This window comes from Halichoeres trimaculatus, unplaced genomic scaffold, assembly GCF_033239565.1.
Source record: "Halichoeres trimaculatus isolate MK-OKI-2021-1 unplaced genomic scaffold, fHalTri1.1 fHalTri1_scaffold_14, whole genome shotgun sequence".
NCBI lineage: Eukaryota > Metazoa > Chordata > Actinopteri > Labriformes > Labridae > Halichoeres > Halichoeres trimaculatus.
The window spans coordinates 15785941-15807552 of record NW_027437192.1 but is presented as its reverse complement, the minus strand read 5'-3'; the positions used below and the strand labels follow the sequence as shown (position 1 = coordinate 15807552).

Genomic DNA, 21612 nt, shown 5'->3' with positions numbered 1-21612 from the left:
ACTGATCAAGTCAGCGGTAGACCAGCAACTCCTGCATTCTGCATGGTGGAACTGGCTGTTTCTGCTAGTGGAGTTTGGAGGTTTTGAAGAAAGCACTGATACAGCTTTGTACTCATACATTCCTGCTCTTAAATCCAACGGTCTCCACTGATAAAAACACCAAGTTTACCTCAGAGAACATGTGAGTTGTATGCCTACAGCTGCCTCTATTGGTGTGTTTCATTGTGTTGCTGTGTGAATTTGGTGATAATTTTTTGTATATCACACAGTAAGGCAAAGAAACTCACCAACAGATGCAGAGGTAGACCTGCAACTCCCATGGTCTGCGAGGTAAAATCAGTGTTTTTGTAGATGGAGCCTGGTGGCTTTTAATAATGCTGTGAGGGATCCTTTCTGTAATGATGTCGGACACTGATAGTAACAATCTGAGCCTGTCAGTGGTAAGAACAAACGCTTTCAGTGGACATACTCCGGTCATGTGCAGTTATCAACAATGATTACGCAGTAGTCATTATAGCCTGTAGCCCAGCTGCCAGCTAAAAATAATCCAACACTCACTGTAAGGATAAGGGCCAGGTCTGAAAAAACTGGGTTCTCCTTTGATCTGCTGCTAGTAGAACAGAGTAAATGAAAGCACTCTGTTGTCATGCTAACCTTTAATGATTCCCTGCTCTGTAACTTCGTCTTAAGATGCACTGAATAAAATGTAGCTTCTTCATATTTAATTATCTGGAAATGTCACCTTTTTTTTCTTCCTCCTGAGGATGATCACAGATATTTAGAGGTGTTACAACTGATCAAATGCAGTCGGGTGCTTCTGTTGGTCATGTTTAATTCGTAAGGAACAGAACAGCTTTTCATCAGTACAGAACACAAATCACAACCAATATCCATCCATATCTAAACATGTCTACATGTGTGAAACACCTTTTCAAAGAGCGGGAGTCAGAGCGGGAAGCAAACACCAACTGCAACTGAATACATGTGAGAGTTTACACCGACTGGGAATCATGCTGTGACACGTTTCATCTAGCAGTTTAGTATTAACGTCCATCTTCAAGCACAAGCTAAAAGTTCAAAGAGAAAACACTTAATGTATTATTGCCAGGTTTGATTATAGTTGGGCTGCAGATAACTTAAAAAATACAATAAACAACAAAATGTCAGGAGTTAAGACTTCTTCAATTCCCAGATAAAAATCCACCCGCCCCTCTGCAGGGGGGCCACAGCCCCTTCCCGAGTTCACCCTCCCTCACATCCCCGAGTCGTCCAACCAGCAGCAGCTCCTCAGGTGATTATGTGGCGTAGCGTTTGGTCCACTGTTTGGCTATCCTGTCGTGTTCAGGTCTGTTTGTTGTGTACTGTGTGGCGATGCTTCCAACCAGAGGGTCGGCTGAAACACAAACAAAACAAAGCTCAGTGTCTCAGTATGCTCTTCACACTTTCAGGTACAGGTGCACTATTTATCATAATCTAATGCCAAATGTACGTTATTATTATATAATCTAAACTTCAACTCTACACCCTTTCCAATGTTAAGTGAAATATTTTAAGCATTTAATTTTGATTTAGAGTGACGAGGACGCTGAGATGCTTTCAAATGTGAAACAAGCTTAACACAATTTAAAATTAGCCACAACAGAAAAATGTCCTATTTGCTTTCTTGTTACATAAAACAAGGCATGACTACCACGCCTCAGTGGAGGAGCCTCATTATGGAGTTCTAAGACGTGAAGGATGAGGGTGAGATTTTTTTTAAAGTATTTCCTACAAATTCACAATAAACCTTCAGCTAAGATTGGACAATAATTTCTACTGGCTCACTCAAGCCTTGCTGCACTCCCATCCTAACAAGCAACAAATATTTTCATCAAACCAGTTTTCACCATGCAGGTGTTGTAAGTGTAAACTGCTCCACCTTCTGTCTAAGTCTGGATTCAGAAACAGCCGGAGCTGCTAATCTGAAGATACCAAGCTGTGAGGAGGAGCAATATGAGCAGACGGCAGGAGTACTCGTAATGAACTCAACTTTAAAATCCTTTAAGTGAAGTCGTCTAAATCATGAGCAGCTGCCTGTATCAGAGCTTTGCAGCTGAAGGGTCAAAGAAGGGTTACTGCGGAGAAGAGCGTCAGCGTAATATACAATTACTGCAGATACTTTGAGCTGAAACTAACTCTGCAACCAGTAATCATGGTCCATATTTCACCTTTTGATATTTACAGTCATCAAACCTTTCGTAACCCTGAGAAATCTGCTGCAGATATTTCAAGCAGTGCACGGTTGATGTTTTTACTGATTATGATGCAGTTTCTTGAGAAGCTAACAAATAATAGCAGGTACGAAAACATAAAAGCAGGATTGAGTTTCACATGTAACTGACCTAGAGATGTGACATTTTAAAGAAATATGGTCCATTTAGTTTTAGAGAAGCTTTTTCTGCCTATCAGGGTAGTTTTAGGGACACTTCAATACAGATACTTCAGGCTGATCCTGATCCTCAAGACCAAATTGCAAATGCAATTTTTTAAACAAAGGACAAAGATGTGATCAACAAACTCAATGTCTGATTTCAGCAGAGATGGAGGCTCTGGCTCTGTGTTGCCAAAGTAATGACAGCTCTGGTTGTTTACCTATTAAGATAGGTGTGTGCGTGTGTGTATATGTGCTGCAGCTCTCACCAGGGTTGCAGTCAGTGAGCAGGGAGCAGATGGACAGCAGGACCTTGGAGATGGTGAGGGCAGGACTCCAGTTGTCCTTCAGGATGTCCAGACAGATCACTCCCTGACTGTTGATGTTACAGTGATAGATCCTGGTACGAAACGTCACCTGAACACACACAGGAAGGGGAAAGACAAGGCTTAGCCCAAAAGCTTTTAAAAAAAAACTTTTACTTTACTTGTGAAAGTACTCGTTGAAAAATGTGACCTTTATAAAACCTTGGGTTAGGAACTCTTCATTTATCAGTTTCTGACTGTGGTTTTCTCATCCATTTTTACACATAAACCAGAAAAACAGGGTTTGAAGAGCAGCATTCAGGGAGCCTCTGTGTTAAAGAGGCTGTAGAAGCTCAGGTAGAAAGCATGAGCTGCATTACAAAGTACAACAGCTCCCTCTAGTGGAGAACATTGATTTAACACCTGCTTCAAATACAGACTTGTTTGGAGACCCACACCACAGACTGTTGGTTTCCAGCTGTGCAGGACCCACCTTTGGTGGTTTGAAGGGATAGTCGGGAGTGAAAGCGATGTCCAGGAAGAAGACTCCTCCCTCATAGACTGAGCCTGGAGGGCCCAGGATGGTCGACCTCCACTCATAGATATTATCACCTTTAGGACCGGCACTAGTAAAAAGAAAGAGAAGAAAGCAGCTGTCAAAAGAAAACATACTTCACCAGGAAATTCTGTGATGATTGGACTGTTGTTGCAGTAAAGGTGATTTATAATTTGATCTTATATGATTGTTACCCTGAATACCATGAGATGTGCAATTTAAGATAATAAACAACTTATCTCTAAAGAGTGTACTGCTACACTTAATACTGTTATCCTAAAAGCAAAACAAAGATCAATGTGTGTCTGTGTGCCTTTTATCCGCAGCTGTCATTGTGGTATAATAAGTCTGGAGTAATGGGATGTATTTTGTTCTGTTCTTTAGTGTCTTAATATGCCCTGTCTACAGCGACAAAACAAACACATTATCACTGATGATAGTACAGCACTCTGTCAGAGCAGTGCAGACAAAAGAGAAAGAGACAAAGCAGACAGCATCTTGTACCAATAACAGCAATTAAGTTTCAGGAGATGGTCCCTGAAAAAGAAAAGCTTCATGACTATTTATGACCTGAGAGAAAGAGGGAAAAGCAAAAAGAGGAGAGTCAAATAAATAATGAGACCTGCTTACAGCAGTGTAGTTTCATACTGGGTAGTCTGAAACAATTAATCAAATGAGAAGTGTATTAAACCAGGCAGGGGAGATAGTGTTTTCAACTAAATCAGGTTTCAGATGTTTCATTACAGCATCACTTTTCACTTTTTTTAGCTTCATATGTGAGTATAAACAGCAAACAACTGTGGTCTCCTGGTAAAATATCTGCAAAGGTTGAGCTGGTGTGTGCATGCAGCAGGTAACATTCAGGAAAAAGTACCATGGGAAGAGGACAGGTGATGATGCTTGTGTCATATAGGTTATGTTCTAAAGTTTTGCTACCTTTACAAAAAAATGCTGATGATGCATGAATCAATAAATTACAGAGTTGATCACAAATATTTCATTACATCAACTTCAGTGTCTGGGCTGAAGTCTCTTTATTAGCAAAATTATGGGATTTGGTCCCCGTTTGCTCCAGTTAATAGCCTAGCTCCAAAGTGCGCGCGCGCACGTGTTAAAGCAGTTACATGATTTAGTCTACACCCAAATTACCAGTTGGTTAAATAAATGGAAGTATTAACATTTTAATGACGCAGGCCTGAAAAGGGGCACAAGCGGGCATATGGTTATGAACACAGCCACCCGTAAGGACTCCGGCTACGGTTGTAAACAATTACAGACGTCTGTGAACGAATGGCATCGCTGTGCAGTTTGACGTATTTTGATATAGGAATTGAAGATAATGTAGCAAAAAGGTTGAGACTGGTTAATTCAACCCGTGAGATACTTAACGAACAAAAACATGTGGACGTTGACGTACAAGAAGGACTAATGGTGTGGCCACACCAAACGCGAATTTGCGACGCGAATTTGCGGCGCGATTACATACAAAGTCAATGCAAAGACGCGTTTAGCCGCCGATTCGCCTCGGGCGGCGCGATTCGCGCGTTTGGCGCGGCGAGTTTGGAGCGTTCACGCGTTTAGGCGGTAGACGCGAATTCGCTCGAGTTCAAAATATTCCCCCACGACGTCATTGTTATGACAACGTTGGGGGGCAACTGCCGCCTGCTCCGGCTCCAACTCCGCCGGAGGATGGAGGAGAAAACAATCTGTGTGGTGTGTCATCATCCAGAGTTATACGATACGACGTGTGTACTCTACAGAGACCGGAAAAACAGGAGCAGGCTTGGTTGAAAGTCTCTGAGGAGACAGGTTTTGAATGTAAGTTCTGAAAACATTCGTTCCCAGCTGGATCTGCCTGCACGGGCTATCACTGAGTCCGACTGTGTTTTCCTCAGCGGAGTTTTGAGCCTGATAAAGAGGAGGAAAGAGTGGAGCAGGGGCAGAGCCAGGGAAAAGATGGAAGTTCTCTGTGCTCCTCTCTTTCCTCCACCCCTTCATTATCCCCAGGGAGACCTCCGTGAACATTGGGCCGGGGGTTCGGGTGGTCGGGGGTACGGGGTCGGAGGTTCGGGGGATCGAGGATGAGATCGCAGGGAACAGCCAAGCAGGGCTGGTGGATTACCAGGGAGAGGCAGCAGGCATTGATTGTGATCTCCAAAGCTTTCACACACTCTCCTGTCATGCTTTGGAAACCACAGCTCATTGTTTTTCAGCTGCTCTTTTGGACTTTCGGTCTTTAAATGAACGAGCTCTCTACTCCGCATGCGCAGTACCGCGCATTCGCGTGTTCGCGCCTCAGCTTGTCAAAAAAGTCCAGCGGCGAGACTCGGGCGTTCACGCGGCGCGTGACAGGCCATTCGCGCGAGTAAATTCGCGTGTTCGCGTTTGGTGTGGCCGCGGCATAACGGCTGGTGCTGCTAGCTCTGCTAACATTAGCCAAACCTGTTGACATCTTTCGGGTCTGACCCCGCGACAATCATAGTGCTCAATTTTGACCTTTCTTTCAAACAATTATAACTTTTACATTAGTTAGCTAGTCAGAATTGTAATTAACGTTTAATAACTCGCAATTTAGTCGCATCCCTCCTCACATAAGTTCCCTTGGTGTTTTTCTAAACGAGCAGAACCTTGAGCACGCTTGAAATTCTCTCTTTAACGTGTTTTCTGATTTATTATAAACTCGTATCTTCTTTGTGACCTGCTTCTGCTAAAAGCTGTACAATTAGACGCTTTCTACACAAAACCACCTAGAAACTCAATTCTCATCTCCTCATTGGTAATTCGTTAAAACATCGCAGAGCAGTCACTCGTGTGAGTCATTATGCCAACAAAGCGGGACGTGATAAAAAGGAAAAAGATCAACAGCTTTTTCCCCCTGTGGAGATAAAACTGAAGAGAGGAAGGCCACAGCACAAGAGCCTCGACGCTACAACAACAACAACGGCAGCAGCAGCAGCTCAGAGTCAACAGCAGCTTCTGTCAGAGCGTGCGTGCTGGAGATGTTTTCACGTAATTGACTGCTTGATGAAGCGCTCTGAACGATACTCTTCAGTTTGCCTTTTCATTTTCAGATAAGTAGAGCCCTTAAAGCGTGGTTGACTCATGTAAATAAACAACTTGTTCACTGGGAAATACTGCATGCATGCTAAAGTTTGAAGGAATCTATGTAGACGCTGGAATAATCTGAATGCATCAAATAAAAAAACACAGAATCCAGTAGCTGACAGATTCACTGTATATATCTGATTTGCAGCAGCAGCAACCCGGCACAGTAGCAGCCTCTTAAAGCTTTCTGTCCTGAGAAGAGACAGGTGAGGTAAATGTCAGCTGTAATCTCACTTTCTGAGAAAATCTGTCTGTGCTTTATCACCACAGGAGAGGACAGCGGAAATAAAGGCACAGAGAGATGAACAACAAACCAAAACTTCAAAAAAAAAGAGACTCTGACCAGCCTTTGAAGAGCTCTCTTTGTCTGAGGGGGACAAATATCAGGGTTAAACATTTGAGCTCTACTTGATTGCATCAGTCTGCAGCTGTAAACAGACATGAATGGCTGCCGTGATCCTTGAGGATAAATATGCTCCATCTAAAGCTTCAATATATGCACCCCTAAAATAATAATCAACAAATAAGGACAGCCTTAGCCTCAAATTGCAAAAGTTGGGGTTGGTGGAGCAAAGAATAGAGGGGAATACAGAAAGCGATGGAGAGGTATCTATCTTAAATTTTTTTTTTAAAAAAGGTGTGTACATAGTTTCTAGTTTCTCCTGGAGCAAGGGGCAACATATGGTTTAAAAAAGAAAAAAAACATGAAGCCCATGCTGAATTGCTAAACGTTACTGTGTGTTGTTGACAGTCTGCTTGAGGCTGGCTGCATAAAGACCAGAAACCACATACACACCAAGAAAAAACAGGACTTTTATGTCATTAAAAAAATGCTTTGAACTCAGTTCTTAAAACAGCTTGTCACTGGATCTTAAATTCCACAATCAGGACACACTGTATGGGGGGGACTTTTTTTCTAACTCAGCTGCTTAAAAGATGATGTTAAGATCACAAGTTTGTCCAATCAGAGGTGCAGCTGACAGGTCTGGCACCCGATATCTGTAAGTGAGGAGGCCCACTGCCCGCCTCCTGATTCATCATTCCCAATATGGCCCCTTCTGGTGGCTACTTCCACATATCATACAGTCGATGTTCTGAAGCCATCCCCAAGTGGAACTGCAGGTTTAAGTTTATGCCTCAGCTATCTTCCTCTCAGCCGGAGATTAGAGCTTGCTGTCAACCTGGCTCTCGTTATTAAACACTAACAGATTGTCTTGAAGAGTAATATGTGTAATGGAATAAACAATAAAACTAAAAATGCTGATATATGTAAGGCTCTTTTTGAAATGTTGTTAAGCACTTTTATTAACAGTCTGAGCCAAAAACAAAAATTTCTAGAGGATTATTTCAATTTGACACATACAACCCCAGACGAGACGCTGCAGCTTTTACAGATTGGATTCTTACTGAAGCAATCTGCAGTTACAGAACTTATTATATCTCTTTGTCATGAAGACACCAGAAGATACAGAAAGCAGGATTGAGTAAATGTTGGGAAATACAGACCAAAACTCGAAGTTCCAAATGAGAAGTGTTACCGTGATAAAAGTGCGCTACCTGTAAGTAAAATGGCAACAAAAACCCAGCTTCTTCTTTTATTGACACTCTGTAACCTTCACCTCTGTGACGGACCCGACCTGAGATGTGACTGCTGGTAAACTGGTCTCACCACAGGGCCTCATGTGGGACCTGCTGCTGAGCCGAGAATAGATATCGTATCATTTCCCTCTGAATCAACCGGAGTGAGGTTTCTGTCGCCTGACAACAGAGACATCTCACATCCACAGACGAGCCACACAGAGCGCTGGGCTTCCTCCCCGCCTGCCTCCAACACACAAAGACCTCCCAGTGCTTTGTGAGAGGCAGACACACACTCACACACACACACACACACACCATGCTATCACCGTTGTCACTCAATTCAATATCATGGGAGGGGAGGGGGGCTTCTTCTACGACCCCTGTATACACTCACTCTGCAAGAAAAGCGCTGACATTTTGGCTGTTTCATTTTTTCTGAGCAGTTAACCTTTCAGAGAGGAATACAGTGGTTTGCCTAAAACTGTCTGCAGCAGCACAAGAGAGGAGGACATGGATCAGCTGACAGAATAAATCTGAAGCAGCTGAAAGGAGCTCCAACTTTGTGCAACAACACAGTGTGAAAAAGTGGATATGAAATGCTTACATTAACACAGGAAAGAAGCTCTGAAAAAATCATCACATCTGAATTCAGTGAACTAGAATCATCTCAGCATTTTGTCGTGCTGTAAACCTCTGCAGTGACTCCCTGCATCTGCACTGGGCTTCCTTTTTAATGAGCACTATCTGCTCACAGTGGTGTTGTGATGACCAAAAGAAACACTGTAATAAGCTGCCTGACAAAGAGACCGTAATAAGTCCACTTCACAGGAGAGTCGAGGAGGCTCCATACAACTGCACACACACCCTGACAATTTAACACAACAGCAATCAGCCTGTAAATGTTCTCCCTGAGCTTTGTGTGGACAGAGAGGATGAATATCTCTGTATTTCCCTCCAGAGGAAAGCCTCATACTCATCTCTTCTTCACACAGAGCGCCTTCATTTACAGCCACAGCCAAGCAAAGAAGATCACATTATTGTTATAACACTGAAGAGCAGACTTGATTTTTTTATACGGATCCAGACAAAACAAACAGTTTTTACTTTGTTTAAGCCTAAAACTTGAACTTAAAGAGGGGATTTTTCTCAGTCATTCATTCTTTTCATAGTAGTATCTTTACATAATTTACACCTCAGATTTGTCCCAATTTTTTTCACACTGGTGTCTTAGAAAACTCTTATCAGCCTCTGTATGAAATCCTTCATTTTAGCAGCTGTCTCTTTAAGACTTCCTGCTCCACAAACCCCTTTCCACCTGATTGGTCAGTTCTCTGGGGGCCTGCCAGGAGTAGAGCAATGGGGAGATTCTGGTGTTTGAGGCCCACCCCGCCATTCCGACGTATGAATATGGAGAGGTTTGGAAATCTGCACGTTCATTTTGATCTAGCATTGTTACTTTATATCCATGTCTAAAGTATGGAAAAGAAGAATACCCCCTCTTTAAAGACTACCGGTATGTTTCTCATGAGAACTAGCACTCACCGTTGTAAAGATGTGACTGTAACTAAGGGATGAGTTTGTTGAGCAAATAAATGGAGAGTAGCTCTTCTTAACACTACTGTTCTTTGCTAAACAAAATTTTTCCCAGGATGCAAAGCAACAAGGTAATGTACTTGTTTGTAGTTATATAGAGCTATTGTTTGAAACGTGACAATAATCAAACGTGTACTCAGTTTGTAGTTTGGTGTCCAGAAGGTGAGCAGACTATCTGTTTAGTGTTCCTCGCAGCGCGGTGCTCTGAGACTTTTTTGTTATTTTCAAGCAGCCAAAGAGGCTTTTGATGTAGGTATACTTCTTTTTATGTTATGCAAAGTTTGTTGTCTTCAGTGGTGCATTTATAATTTCAGATTTTTTTCATGATAAGTTTTGATGCTTTTTGATGTTATCTAACATTAAAGAAGAGTAGTGATCTTTTTAAAGCACATGGTGTTAAAAAGTATTGAAAAGCCAATCCTAGCAGGAAAGGCACCAACATTACTGAAGAATAGTATCAGTATCTCATCAACGATTACATGAAACTTCTACTTCCTCTCTGACGCCTGGCACACAGGAGGGAAACTTCTCTCCGCTTCCACCTCTGCAGCTCAGAGCTGCTTTCAGGGCTTTCCGAAGCTACGGCAACACACAGGCCAGCCACTCTCTCTCCGGGGAAACGTTTTTTTTTTTTTTTTTTTTTTTTAAAGCTATGAAGAAGCTGCTGAGAAAACCACAGTAATCTCACACATGCAGGACGGCAACACACGCTGCAGAGGTGTGTGTATGTGTGTGTGTGTGTGTGTGTGTGTGTGTGTGTGTGTGTGGGAGAAACGGCTGCCAAGACCTGCAACTGAACAGGGATCACATGCAGCTCAGATGGCTCACACCAGGCCTGGCAAAGTCTCTTTTAGCACACACATAAATCATACACATTACATTTAGTAATCCTTAATAGTCGATAAAACCTGACCATAGGGGATAGCTGTAAATTGCTGTGGGTAAGGATGGTATTTTTTCTGGATATTACTGATTATGAATAATAGCAGAGTAAACACCTCCACCACCGACTGTTTAAGCAGCAAGAAGCTGTGAAGACAGTGGATGTCTTCAGTAAAAGAGAGAAAAGAAAGCAGTGGAGAGAGGGGAGGTTTAAGTCCTGCTGACCCTGAAAGATGAGAAACAGGTTACACATCGAGTCAATTATACTGCAGCTCAGAGACAAGCTGACCTGAAACTGCTTTCCTGTGTTTCTAATCATCCGATCACTCCAGGAGCAGGTCTCTGAGGAAAATCCAGCCAGGTTTTAAACCTCGTAAAAGAACCAAGTCCTATTCTGAAACAAAATCCATTGTCTAGTATTTCCACTGGATTTAATCAACAGATAAATTTGTTCTAGAGAGGGGAAGACTGATGAAGATTAAACTTAAACTTAAACTTTACAATAAAACCATGAGAACAGTGAACAGGAAACTTAGATAAACTGAGGCTCTGTACCGAGAGACCAGATGAATGAAACTAGAAAGGGTTACATAATACAGACTAAAATACTGCGCCAGGTATTTCCTGTTAATGCATCAATCAGATACCACCCCCCAGCTCCTCAACTCAGCAAACAATTGCAGTCAGCACAACAAACTGACAGCAATCTGTGTTTTCCATTTAAAGACATGTTTCCCTCTGATCCTGCTGGTATCAATGTGACAACATGTATCAGTTATAGAGCACTTTAATCAGAGTCAGAGATGAAAAGTTCCTCTAAAAGGTTCTGCGAGGACTGTACATTTGTTACTGTTATGGGGAGGTGACTTTACCAAGGTACGAGTTTGTTTTGGAGGTCAGATCTTCTTAACCATTTAATATATATATTTTTGTAATTATGTAGAGCTATTGCCTGAAATGTGACAACAATCAAACTTTGTAAACTCAGCTTGAGTGGCCAGAAAGTGAGCAGACTGTCTGTTTAGACCAGGGGTGGCAACTTATTCACGAGGGACCACATGACAAACCTGTCAGAGAATCACACCAACAATAATGTCAACTTAATTTTGCTTAATATAAATTTTTTCCCATTATAGAATAAACTTCTACATTTTGATAAGCAACAACTGCTAACCAGGAGCATAAGAATATTCTGTAAATATGTGAAATTGTGGTGTAATGTGGTGTCTAATCACTTCCTGACTCTACCTCCTGACATATTTTACAATTCCCCCAAAAAATACATGAGAACCACAGCTGTCAATCATCATTAAACGTTACGTAAAGCCTTGTTTTTAACCTCATATAACTAATGAAAACGAAACTTTTCAGAAAAAGAGGACTTGAATACAAGGCAGCCAAATGATATCTTCAAATCACCACAACAATCGGACGTGAGAAACATTTCTACAAGGTATATTAGTTTTTTAAAGTTTGACCACAGCCCATCTGGAATGGATGGAAAGCTGGATTTTTTAACCTATACTGCAGCCAGCCACCAGGGGGAGCAGTTTTTGTGGAGGAATCACTTCAAGCCGAGCAAGCGGACATCCATTTTTTTTACAGTCTATGCTCACAACGCGATACTCGGGGACATGTCTACAACATGTAACATCAGCAAATTCTGGTTATGTCCTACCAGTGTTCATCAACCAACGCCAACCTCACCAAGCAGAGCTAACGTAACCTCACTCTTCATTTTATTGATAGACTCAAGTTTGAACAGACCACAGCAGAATAACTGCTGCAGGGGAAAACCTATCCTACCACAAATTTTGAGGAATTGCATTTAGAAATAAACAAATCTGGCACTGATAATCTGATTTTTATATTGTGGTTATGAACACAAAGTCCTCACAGAGCCTTTAAAAATGACTGAAAAAAGTGGTTTGTTGGAGCCCCATTCCACCTTAAACCAAACTTTATGAGTAGATTTCAAGATTTCCTCCTTTAAAACAGAGACACTGTTGTAACTGGCACACAATTAAATTAAAAACATCTTAATGGATCAATATTCTACCTCATCAAAGTTTTTGTCATGTCACCCTGAGATTTGAAGCTTAAAATATCAATAACCGCCTTTAAGTCAGCGCAAAGTCTAAACCTACTTAGCACTAATTACTCGCTCACGACACAACGCCTCATTTTCCTGAGCTGTCATGAGCGCAGCGCTGGAATGTCAGGAATCTGTCTGACACCCAAAGGCATCATCTGAAGACGGCATTGAGTGACCGAAAACAGCGAGAAAGACAGAGAGAATAAAGTGTCAGGATGACTGCAATAAATAACATAGCAGGTGGAGGAAAAGAAGGAATAAAACATGGAGAATAAAAAGCAACACGGTGTTACGGGGGAGGGAAGGGAGGGGGTGAGGCAGGCCTGTGATGTCTGCAGTTCACACTTGAGCGACAACGAGGCAGTAGAAGGATAAAAAAAGAGGGCCCAGCTCGGCGTTTCCCGTGAGGAGCATAATTAGATTTTGATAAATGACAGATGAAAGACTCTTTGGCTTTTAGTGCTCATAAAACAAAGTTTGCTCCCAGAGAGGCGCTGATGATAATGGAAACTAGTCAGGATCAGTCTTTTCTTCATCACTCAGTGTCCTTTTTAAGAGCGAAAAGAAGCCCGAGAGGAATGAGACGACAACCGACTGACTCATCGATGTGTAATCCATTAAACAGCATCTGCAAGGCGAAGCAGGCCGGCTCCATTCATACCCTAATGAGCAGATTCTGTGCTAAATGAAGCAGAAAGAAGCAAAATCCTGTAAAAAGCCCCCCTCTCTGCACGTGCTGCTGAATGGAGGGTTTCACACCAACTGGAAAAGAACAAAATGAAGAGACCAGGCCTCTCTCTCTTACACACAGATAAATCACTCAGGGCGCGGTCACTACACACATGTGAGGAGGCGTTTAAGTCAACTCTGAAACTCTCCCTCCTTCAGATGATTAGGCCAGGTGAGAACAGCGTCTCTTTAACTTGGGTGTCACCTTAGAAACAAACAGACACATTGGCACAAACATGAAGGCTCAGGTTGAAGTTGTGCCAAAAAACAAACCAGTTAAAATAAAAGGTGCAGAGGTTTAGGCCTCATTTAGGCCTTAACTTTCTTAACTGGGGTCCAAAAGACACTATTAATTTTTTCCACCATCTCTGTCTTTTAATCTAAATGATAAAACTCTCTCTAAAAAGTGCCGATACCCTCTACGTGAAACACACAGTCAACATATTAAGACAAAATTAAATTTCTTTAAAGAGGGGGTATTTTGCTTTCTCATATTTCAAACATGGATAAAGAAATAAAGCTGAATGTCCAACCTCAATGTACAGCTTTCAAACCTCTACATGTTCATATGTTGTTGAAACCCCTGAATCTGTTCTGAAACTGATCCAAACGGTTCGCTCTACAAAAGGAGGAGGGCCTCAAACACCAAGGTCTGGCCACTCAGATGAGAGCAAGGAGCCTTAAAGAGACAGCAGCTAAACCAAAACTCAGTCCAAGGCTGACATTAGGTTTTGGTTAGAGGACCTGTACTAGAAAGAGTACCACACACTCAGTTTCTCTCCTGCAATCTGTGAAAGAGAAAACATCACGAGTGAAGCTGGATTTCAAGTCTTAAAACATCAACAGCACCTCCAGCTTAACGGTGTGGAGCATTTCTCCAAGAGAAACACTGAACACTAGATGAGAAAGCTCAATAGCTGCTGGCAGGAAAACACCCTGAACACACAAAACTGACACCCTGACCATGTTTGGAGAGGACCCAATCCAGAAGAGCAGCTTCCTAACTGCCGTCTACTCACTCCACGGTTGACAAACTCACCTTTGGGTGTGCTTTTAGTGTTTTAAATCCCACGTCCTGGTCTAAATGAAGGGGTCCCTCTGAACCAGGAGTTTTCTTAGAAAGACTTTAAATCAGGGTATGGGATCATTTATACGCTCAGTGTTTCACTGCTAAACTCTGATAATTTATCACTTTGTGTAAGTTTTGCCAATCACACTCTGTTGTTGTCTGATTTTAATCTCACTGAGGATGTTCCTGCCAACCTCCCTGTATGGCATGTGTCTTATCTGGATCCCAAATCTTTATTTTGGGAAAAATGAGAGATCTACTGTTATGTCGACAGATATTTCACTGTTTTCTGTACATGTAGCCCACTGAGATGAAAACAGACTCTCCTTTCGCCTCATCAAATAAAATATCAGAGATGTCAAACTGTGTGCTCCTGGAGGATTGATTTGAAGAAGGAGATGATGGATATCTGCCAACCATTGATTGACTATGTGAAATAATACCTCCTGCTGCTGTGCCCATGAGGTTTGAGGTGTGAGATGTGTTGGTATGAACTTCACTTTTAAAGCACAGGTGTTGATGGGTGTTAGAATTTATGTGTTTGTGCTCACACAATAGCATGTGTCAATAGGAGTCACACATTCACTGTTTGTTTTTTTTTCTTTTTCTCTTTCTCATGGATGTGTGAGTTGTGAAAGGGGAAAATACAAAATTAATAAAATATACTAATCACAGAAAGAAAAAGAAAGAATGAATGAATGAACATGACAAAGAAACAGAGAAAGAAAGAAAGAAAGAAAGAAAGAAAGAAAGAAAGAAAGAAAGAAAGAAAGAAAGAAACAAAAAGAAAGAAAGAAACAAAAAGAAAGAAAGAAAACCGTTTACTAGATGAATGGAGGAGAGGAAGACAGAAAGAGAGAAGTAAAAGAGAAAGATAAATGTATAAAAGAAGGAAGATTAGAGAAAACAGGGAGAAAGGGGAGAAAAACTGAATAAAAAATGAACATAGAAAAAATAGAAATAAAGAATGAATGTAAGACTGAAAGAAAGAAACTAAGAAAAGAAAAGGAAATAGAGTAAAAGAGAAAAGGAAAGACTCAACAAATGTAGACACCAAAGGAAAAAGAGAGAATTAATCAATAAACTAATCTGTTAATATGGGAAAGAAAGAGGAAGAGAAAAGATGGATTATGCAGTTAATTGAAGAAGAAAGCAGGAAAAGAAAAAAAGAGAAAGAATAAGAGAAACAATGCAAAATAAATGAATTAATATAGGAAGAAAAGAAGGGAAAAGAACAAAGTCTCCAAGTAATTGTTTGATACAAGAAGGAATTAAAAAGAAAGAAAGGGTAGATTAATGGATGGAAATAAGAAAGAAATTGAGAGATAGAAAGATGTAAAGAAAAAAGTAATACATGGAGGAAAAAACAGTGTGAAAGAAAGACGGATAAAGGAAAACTGGACATTGGAAAAAATTGTAATTAAGAATGAATAACTGAATGAATAAATGTAAGAAATAGAGAAAGAAAGTGGGAAGGAAAAAATGAAAAGGAAAGAAAGAAAGAAAGAAAGAAAGAAAGAAAGAAAGAAAGAAAGAAAGAAAGAAAGAAAGAAATAAAAAGAAAGAAAGAAAGAAAGAAAGAAAGAAAGAAAGAAAGAAAGAAAGAAAGAAAGAAAGAAAGAAAGAAATAGAGACAGTTAAGCCTCAGGTTTCATTTCAAAGAGACTTTGGCAGCTTATGATCAATGACAGACATGAAAAAGTCTTCTGTCAGCAGCTCTTCTGGTTTTTACAAACTCAGAACAAACTACGGAGGAAATTAAGCACAAGACCTGGACTGAACTCAGAACAGCTGAGAGATACAAGGAAGACCACACAGAAGAGAAATCCCCACCTGTGTGAATATGCAAATGAAGTCCTGTTACACCTCCTGTTAATCGTTCATGTTTTATCTGACTCTGATAACACTTGTTTGATTACACTGCATTCTGCAGTCCTGATGTCTGCAAGAGTTCACATGTCACTGGAACGCAAAGTGCTCATCGTAAAAGTGTCTATGACTTTGTTTAGTGAAGACAAATGATGAACAAATCTCTACTATATATCAATTCCTGTCATTTCTGTTGAATGAGAAGTTTAAAATCTGCCATGCAACCAAAACGTCAGACACACACCTCACCAGCTTTTCCAACAATCATTTCATCTGCAAATACCTGAACTGTTGACAAAGAAAAATCAGATCTCTACCAAGCACTTCTCTGAAATTCCTGCCTCCCTCTGGTTGGTAAGGGTGTGTCAACAAAGCAACAGCTAAGGACACAGGATAAAACCCTCAAGTACGCAACAACAAACAGAGGTTTTTCAGAGGGGTTAGAGTCAGGTGCTGGGCAAAACATTTTCCTTAGGAATGACAAGAGACTTAAAGAAGCTCTAACAAATCTCACACACAGGGATAAGTCTTTATAAGGACGCATCCTAACCTGCCAGGCTGTTTCAAAATATAACTCTATCAAACTAAATTTGGCAGCCCATAAAAAGCTGATGTAAATGTAGAAAGAATGTATTTTGAGAAATCTAACCTGAAAAGAAACATTAGCACAACATGCAGACCTCCACTCATCATGGCAGCCAGCACAAACATAACGAGGAGTGGACAATGTCAAATTAAAGCCTGGACACAGCAAAAACTGCTTCATGTGAGTGCATCTTTAAAGAGTGGGTATTGAGTCGTTTTTTTTCAAAGATAGTCTTTATATCCTGTCTCTCTGGACATCTTAAAAAACCCTGTTTTTCTCACCCTGGTGTTTTAGAAACCCCTTATTCCAGCCTCTGTCTAAAACATTTTGTTTGAGCTCTCTTTAAGACGCCCCCTTTACTCTGATTGGCCAGCCATCTGGAGGCCTGTCAGGGGCAGAACCATTAGCAGATCTTGGTGTTTGAGGTCCACTCCTCTTACATGTCTTGACCCACCTTAACTGTAAGCTTATATCCATGTTTACAATCAGAGAAAGTAAAACACCCCCTCTTTAAGTTGTTTTCAAGTATTATACAGCATATGGTTGTGTTTATCACTGCGTTCACTAGCCTTTGGTCCACTCGAGAGGTTTTTACAGTCCATGTCACATTTACCCATTCACACTACATTCACACATCGATGGCACAGTATCAGGGACAGTTCAGGGTTAAGTGTTTTGCCCAAGGACACTTCAGCACGTTAACGGCAGGATCTTACAGACTAACACTGAGCTTCATCTTTCTGTTTATGAGAAACTGCAAAATGGTCTGAAAGGTTTGTTTAGCTTTATGGTGTTGTAATAACGTATGTTTGTAATTTCTGATGGGAATGTGTCAGATAAAGCCAAATAGTCTCAATTTACATTTTTTATGAGAAAGATCCACAAATATGGAAAGATTTGACTGTTTAAAAGCAGGATGACATTTCTATCAGCAAATAGAAGCCCAGTGAAGCTCTACTGTTTTGTCCACTGGTGGCGCCAACCATGACATAAACCTAAGTCACATGCAAGAGCTTTAATTCCTAAATGCCGTTAATGGGTTTCTATGTGCACTCAAAGTGATAAGAATATATTTTACTTCCATTAAACTAAAGTTTCATTTAGAAAAAAGGTCAAATGTCTCATATCCAGCCTCCATTCAAGAAACAGTACATGCCGTATTAAAACATCAAAAGAAAGGAGAAGATGCTCACTGCAAGCTTTCGATCAAGTTGCCAAAGACATACTTCAGTCAAGAGTTTTCCCTGACAACAGGCAGGTAACCACACACCTGTTACGTCTGCAACATGTCACAGTTCAGTCTCTGATCCACCATCAGAGGTAGTGACAGAGGCTAAATGGCCTTATGTTCCAGCTGAGGCATCAGGGCACACTGTGTGTATGTGTATGTGTGTGCGTGTGCTTGCAAGATGAGCCCCCCCCACACACACACACTGAAACATCAGTATTATGCTGCTGTGGGGTTCAGAGTGTAAGCTCAGATGGGCAGGGATGACAGAACTTCATCATGGTGCTGATGTGGAGTTGGGCTGTATGAGAGGCTACTGACAATAATCTATTACGCAGTAATAACAGAAATAATCAAATAAATCAAAACTACCTGAGCCCTGTTATTAATGTCTTAGGTCTAAATGACCTGTAGGTAGAAACAGTGTAGGGATTAATACTGTAAATTGAGATCAGCTGTGATGACTGAGACGTAATCCCTGAAGGTAAAGACTGTCCAGGAAATGTGTGCTTGTGTTTGCGACCAACAGGACTGTTTTGTTAATCTAGCATCCCTCAGTGTTAAAGGCAGGATTTTTACAGACATTTTTAATGAGAAACACTCTCCTAAAAGAAGTACCCACTGACTCCATTCATCTATTTCCTTCTGCTTATTCAGGGTCAGGTCATCCTGGCAGCAGCCAAAGCAAGATGACCTAGAAATCTCTTTCCCCAGTAAAGTTTTCCTGTTTCTGAGGGATTCTGAGGCTTTCTTGTAGGGACATGAAGCCACACAGTTTAGAACTGGGTGGAAACACCTCAGGAAGAAGGTTTCCAGGAGGCATCTTGATCACGGGCTTGGAGTAGCTCTCACTTTGTAATGCAAAACAGAAATCTGGGCTGCCTCCAATGAAACCTTGATCAGTGGGCTTAGTCACAATTATTTCTGCACCCAAAAATTAACCAAGGCGGCAAGAGAAACTTCTCACTGGAGGGCTAAATTGATTTTTTTTTGTCTGAGTAATTTGGCGAATTTTTAAGACAATTCTGTTACACCTGTTTGTTCTCTGACTACAATTTCTATTTCTGTGGATCTCTTTTCTGTCTGTCATGTGGTCCATTTGAGCCCAATAGTAGCAAAACAGCCACTGCAGCCTATTCCACCACAACTAGATAACTAAATAGTTATATCGGGCCCAATGTAAAAGAAAAAAAATAAAGAATACATAAATCAAACTTGTTCCCCTTCAAACTTCTGTATATTATTCCTCTGGATAGATAATAATTGGATAGCCGTGTTCGAAGCCTGTCAGCCACAGAAAAGACAGACGCACAATTATCTTCTGGTTTATGAGGCAGAACATTTAGTTTCTCATTACATATTTCCTTTCTTTCAAGGACAACACATATAAAGCAGTAGAAAGGTGTAAAAAACTTTTTTCATCCTCGCTCCGAGACACATGGGCCATTCAAGTAGTCCACATCAAGGTCTGTCTGTGTTAGAGTCATTGATAAAAATATACAATAGCAGAAACCTGCTCATTCAGTGACTTGAATATTTCTAAAGAGGTGTCAATGGTCTCCATTAAACCATGCAGCACATTTATTCACTCACCTGCAGTTTGGTGGTGGATCCAACGTAATGTCAGCCAACTCCTTCTGGATTCTACAAAATCAAATACAAGACAGACGTCACGAGAGAGACCCTGAACAAATTCTTTAAATCAAAGCTGAATAGAAGGATGAATAGAAATACACAAAGAAACTCTTAACAATTACAGAAATGTCATAAATCTTAAAAGATGTTGCACAGATCTGAGTTTTAATCCTGGTTTGAGCTGATGAGGTCTTTCTGTGCCTTGTTCAAGAAGTTTAAAGAATGTAAACTTCTGCCTGAGTCGGACAAACCCCTGGACTTGTTTTTAGAAGCTGGGGAATTTGAAAGATTCTTCAAAAAGGCTGAGAGATCTTGGGACTAAAATGTGACTTTAAGGCTCTCTGCACCACAAACCCAAACAACGGTCTGGAGTTGACTCCCCACACACCACATCCCTGACCTCCGGCTCACCTTTTAGCGCTGGTGGAGAGGAGTTTGGAGGTCTTGCTCATGCTTGCTTTGTTTTCCCGTTTCTTGGAGGGGTTGGTGTCCTGTTGCTGGTGTTGCTGCTGCTGCTGATGATGATGGTGATGATTTGAGGATGACGAAGAAGAAGAACTGGTGCTGGCACGGGAATCTTCATCCGACATACCTAGCCTGGAGAACAGGTAAGGTTTAGAGAGGTATGACAACCCAACTTGGTCCTGAACGTAACCCTGTTTAACCACATGTAGCATTAAAGTTTGAAGCCTTGTTTGAAGATGCTGACAGCTTGAGCAGGACTTGACATATCTTTGGGGTGTGCTCTCAGATTCGGCATGTATTAAGTACATGCTGATGCTTAAACAATCTTCAGTTTTTTCTATATTTGATCTACTTCACACGTCTGTTGGCGTCTTCAGCACATGGACATAAGGTTGAGAAACATCTCACTTTAAACACACAGCTGTTAGATAATGAGAAAATGTAAGCCGAATTAAACACGTGATCATAACAATTAATTCAGAATCAAAAAATGTGTTTTATAGTACAAGGGCCAATGCTGACGAGCGATTTAAGTTGAAATTTAACGTTTTTTAAAGGGGTCTCGGACCTTCTTATCCGCGCACGTTCACGGCTATAGGCTGCAACTATAAATCCCTGGTGCATTCAGGGACTCCATAAACGCTTCCGTCGTTTTACGGACCGGGCCAGGACTGCACGGTGACCCGGGTTAACTGGGTCCATCAGTTTTAATCCATCATGTGTGGATGTTATTGAGGAACTTATCCGTCTTATCGGCGGAGCATTTCCCTCTTTCATAACGCCGAATTGTGACCCCGGCTAATGTTTGCAGTCGGGCGTTATTTTTAGCCTTGCCGAGCTGCGACAAAGGAAATCATTTGGTGAAATAGTTCGGCTACAGGCCTAGTTCTGCCTCCTGACACCATACAGGGAAACACGATACACCAGACCTCTGCTCCGGCTCCAGGCGGAAAGGTCGGACTGGAAAAGCAGAAATACACCGACGGGGCGATGTCGCAGTCGGCAGGGAGCCTCAACACTACACCTCAACAATCTCCAGGCGAATGAAACTTTCACCTTAAGAAGTCAGCAAGCTTTCACAGCCATGGCAAAGAGTAACCAACAATCTGAAGCCCATATAACGTCATTCAAAACAAATACAACACGCTGTTTGCTCCAAGGTTTTCCTCTTAAATTTAAAGCTATATCCGTCGACATGCAGCTGATCTCGGTCACAGGATGGACCGACTCTTAAATTCCCCCCCTGAAGGCGACACGGATACATTCATGGTCCCAGCTTCTTCTAAAAGACAAATATATCGTAAAAGGATGTAATATCAGGAGCTGTAATATAAATATTCAGTATCTGATACCTTTCTTTGTGTGTGCACAGCTTATGTGTGTGTGCCTCCGCCGCCTGGACGCACCAGTGTCAAACCACCCACCGCGAAAAGACTCACAACTACCGGTCATTACCGGAAAAATAAGAGCACACACAGGCAGAGGTGACATTTTAACGAGACAG

At 41.4% G+C, this 21612-nt stretch overlaps 1 protein-coding gene across 2 annotated transcripts; it reads right to left on the bottom strand.

Annotated features, from left to right (window-relative positions):
- Positions 1–815: 815 nt before the first annotated feature.
- LOC141802681 (ubiquitin-conjugating enzyme E2 E1-like) lies at positions 816–21576 on the bottom strand. Of its 2 annotated transcripts, none has more exons than XM_074686277.1 (6): positions 21461–21576; positions 20055–20240; positions 19602–19652; positions 3209–3341; positions 2680–2827; positions 816–1393 (listed from the first exon to the last, which is right to left on the bottom strand). In XM_074686277.1, the coding sequence occupies exons 2-6, from the start codon at positions 20231–20233 to the stop codon at positions 1296–1298; spliced, it is 609 nt and encodes a 202-aa protein (XP_074542378.1). In that variant the 5' UTR covers positions 20234–20240; positions 21461–21576; the 3' UTR covers positions 816–1295. The 2 variants fall into 2 exon arrangements, with proteins under 2 accessions (XP_074542378.1, XP_074542379.1); XM_074686278.1 differs by lacking the exon at positions 21461–21576 and adding an exon at positions 21165–21372.
- Positions 21577–21612: the final 36 nt, after the last annotated feature.

What these genes read in the sequence shown, in the direction of transcription:
- LOC141802681 (XM_074686277.1), bottom strand. Translation starts at nt 20,233, where the DNA reads ATGTCGGATGAAGATTCCCGTGCCAGCACCAGTTCTTCTTCTTCGTCA. An exon ending in GATCCACCACCAAACTGCAG is followed by an intron (nt 3,342 to 19,601) that starts GTGAGTGAATAA and finishes TCTTTTTACTAG; the next exon opens with TGCCGGTCCTAAAGGTGATA. An exon ending in ATCCCTTCAAACCACCAAAG is followed by an intron (nt 2,828 to 3,208) that starts GTGGGTCCTGCA and finishes GTGTGTGTTCAG; the next exon opens with GTGACGTTTCGTACCAGGAT.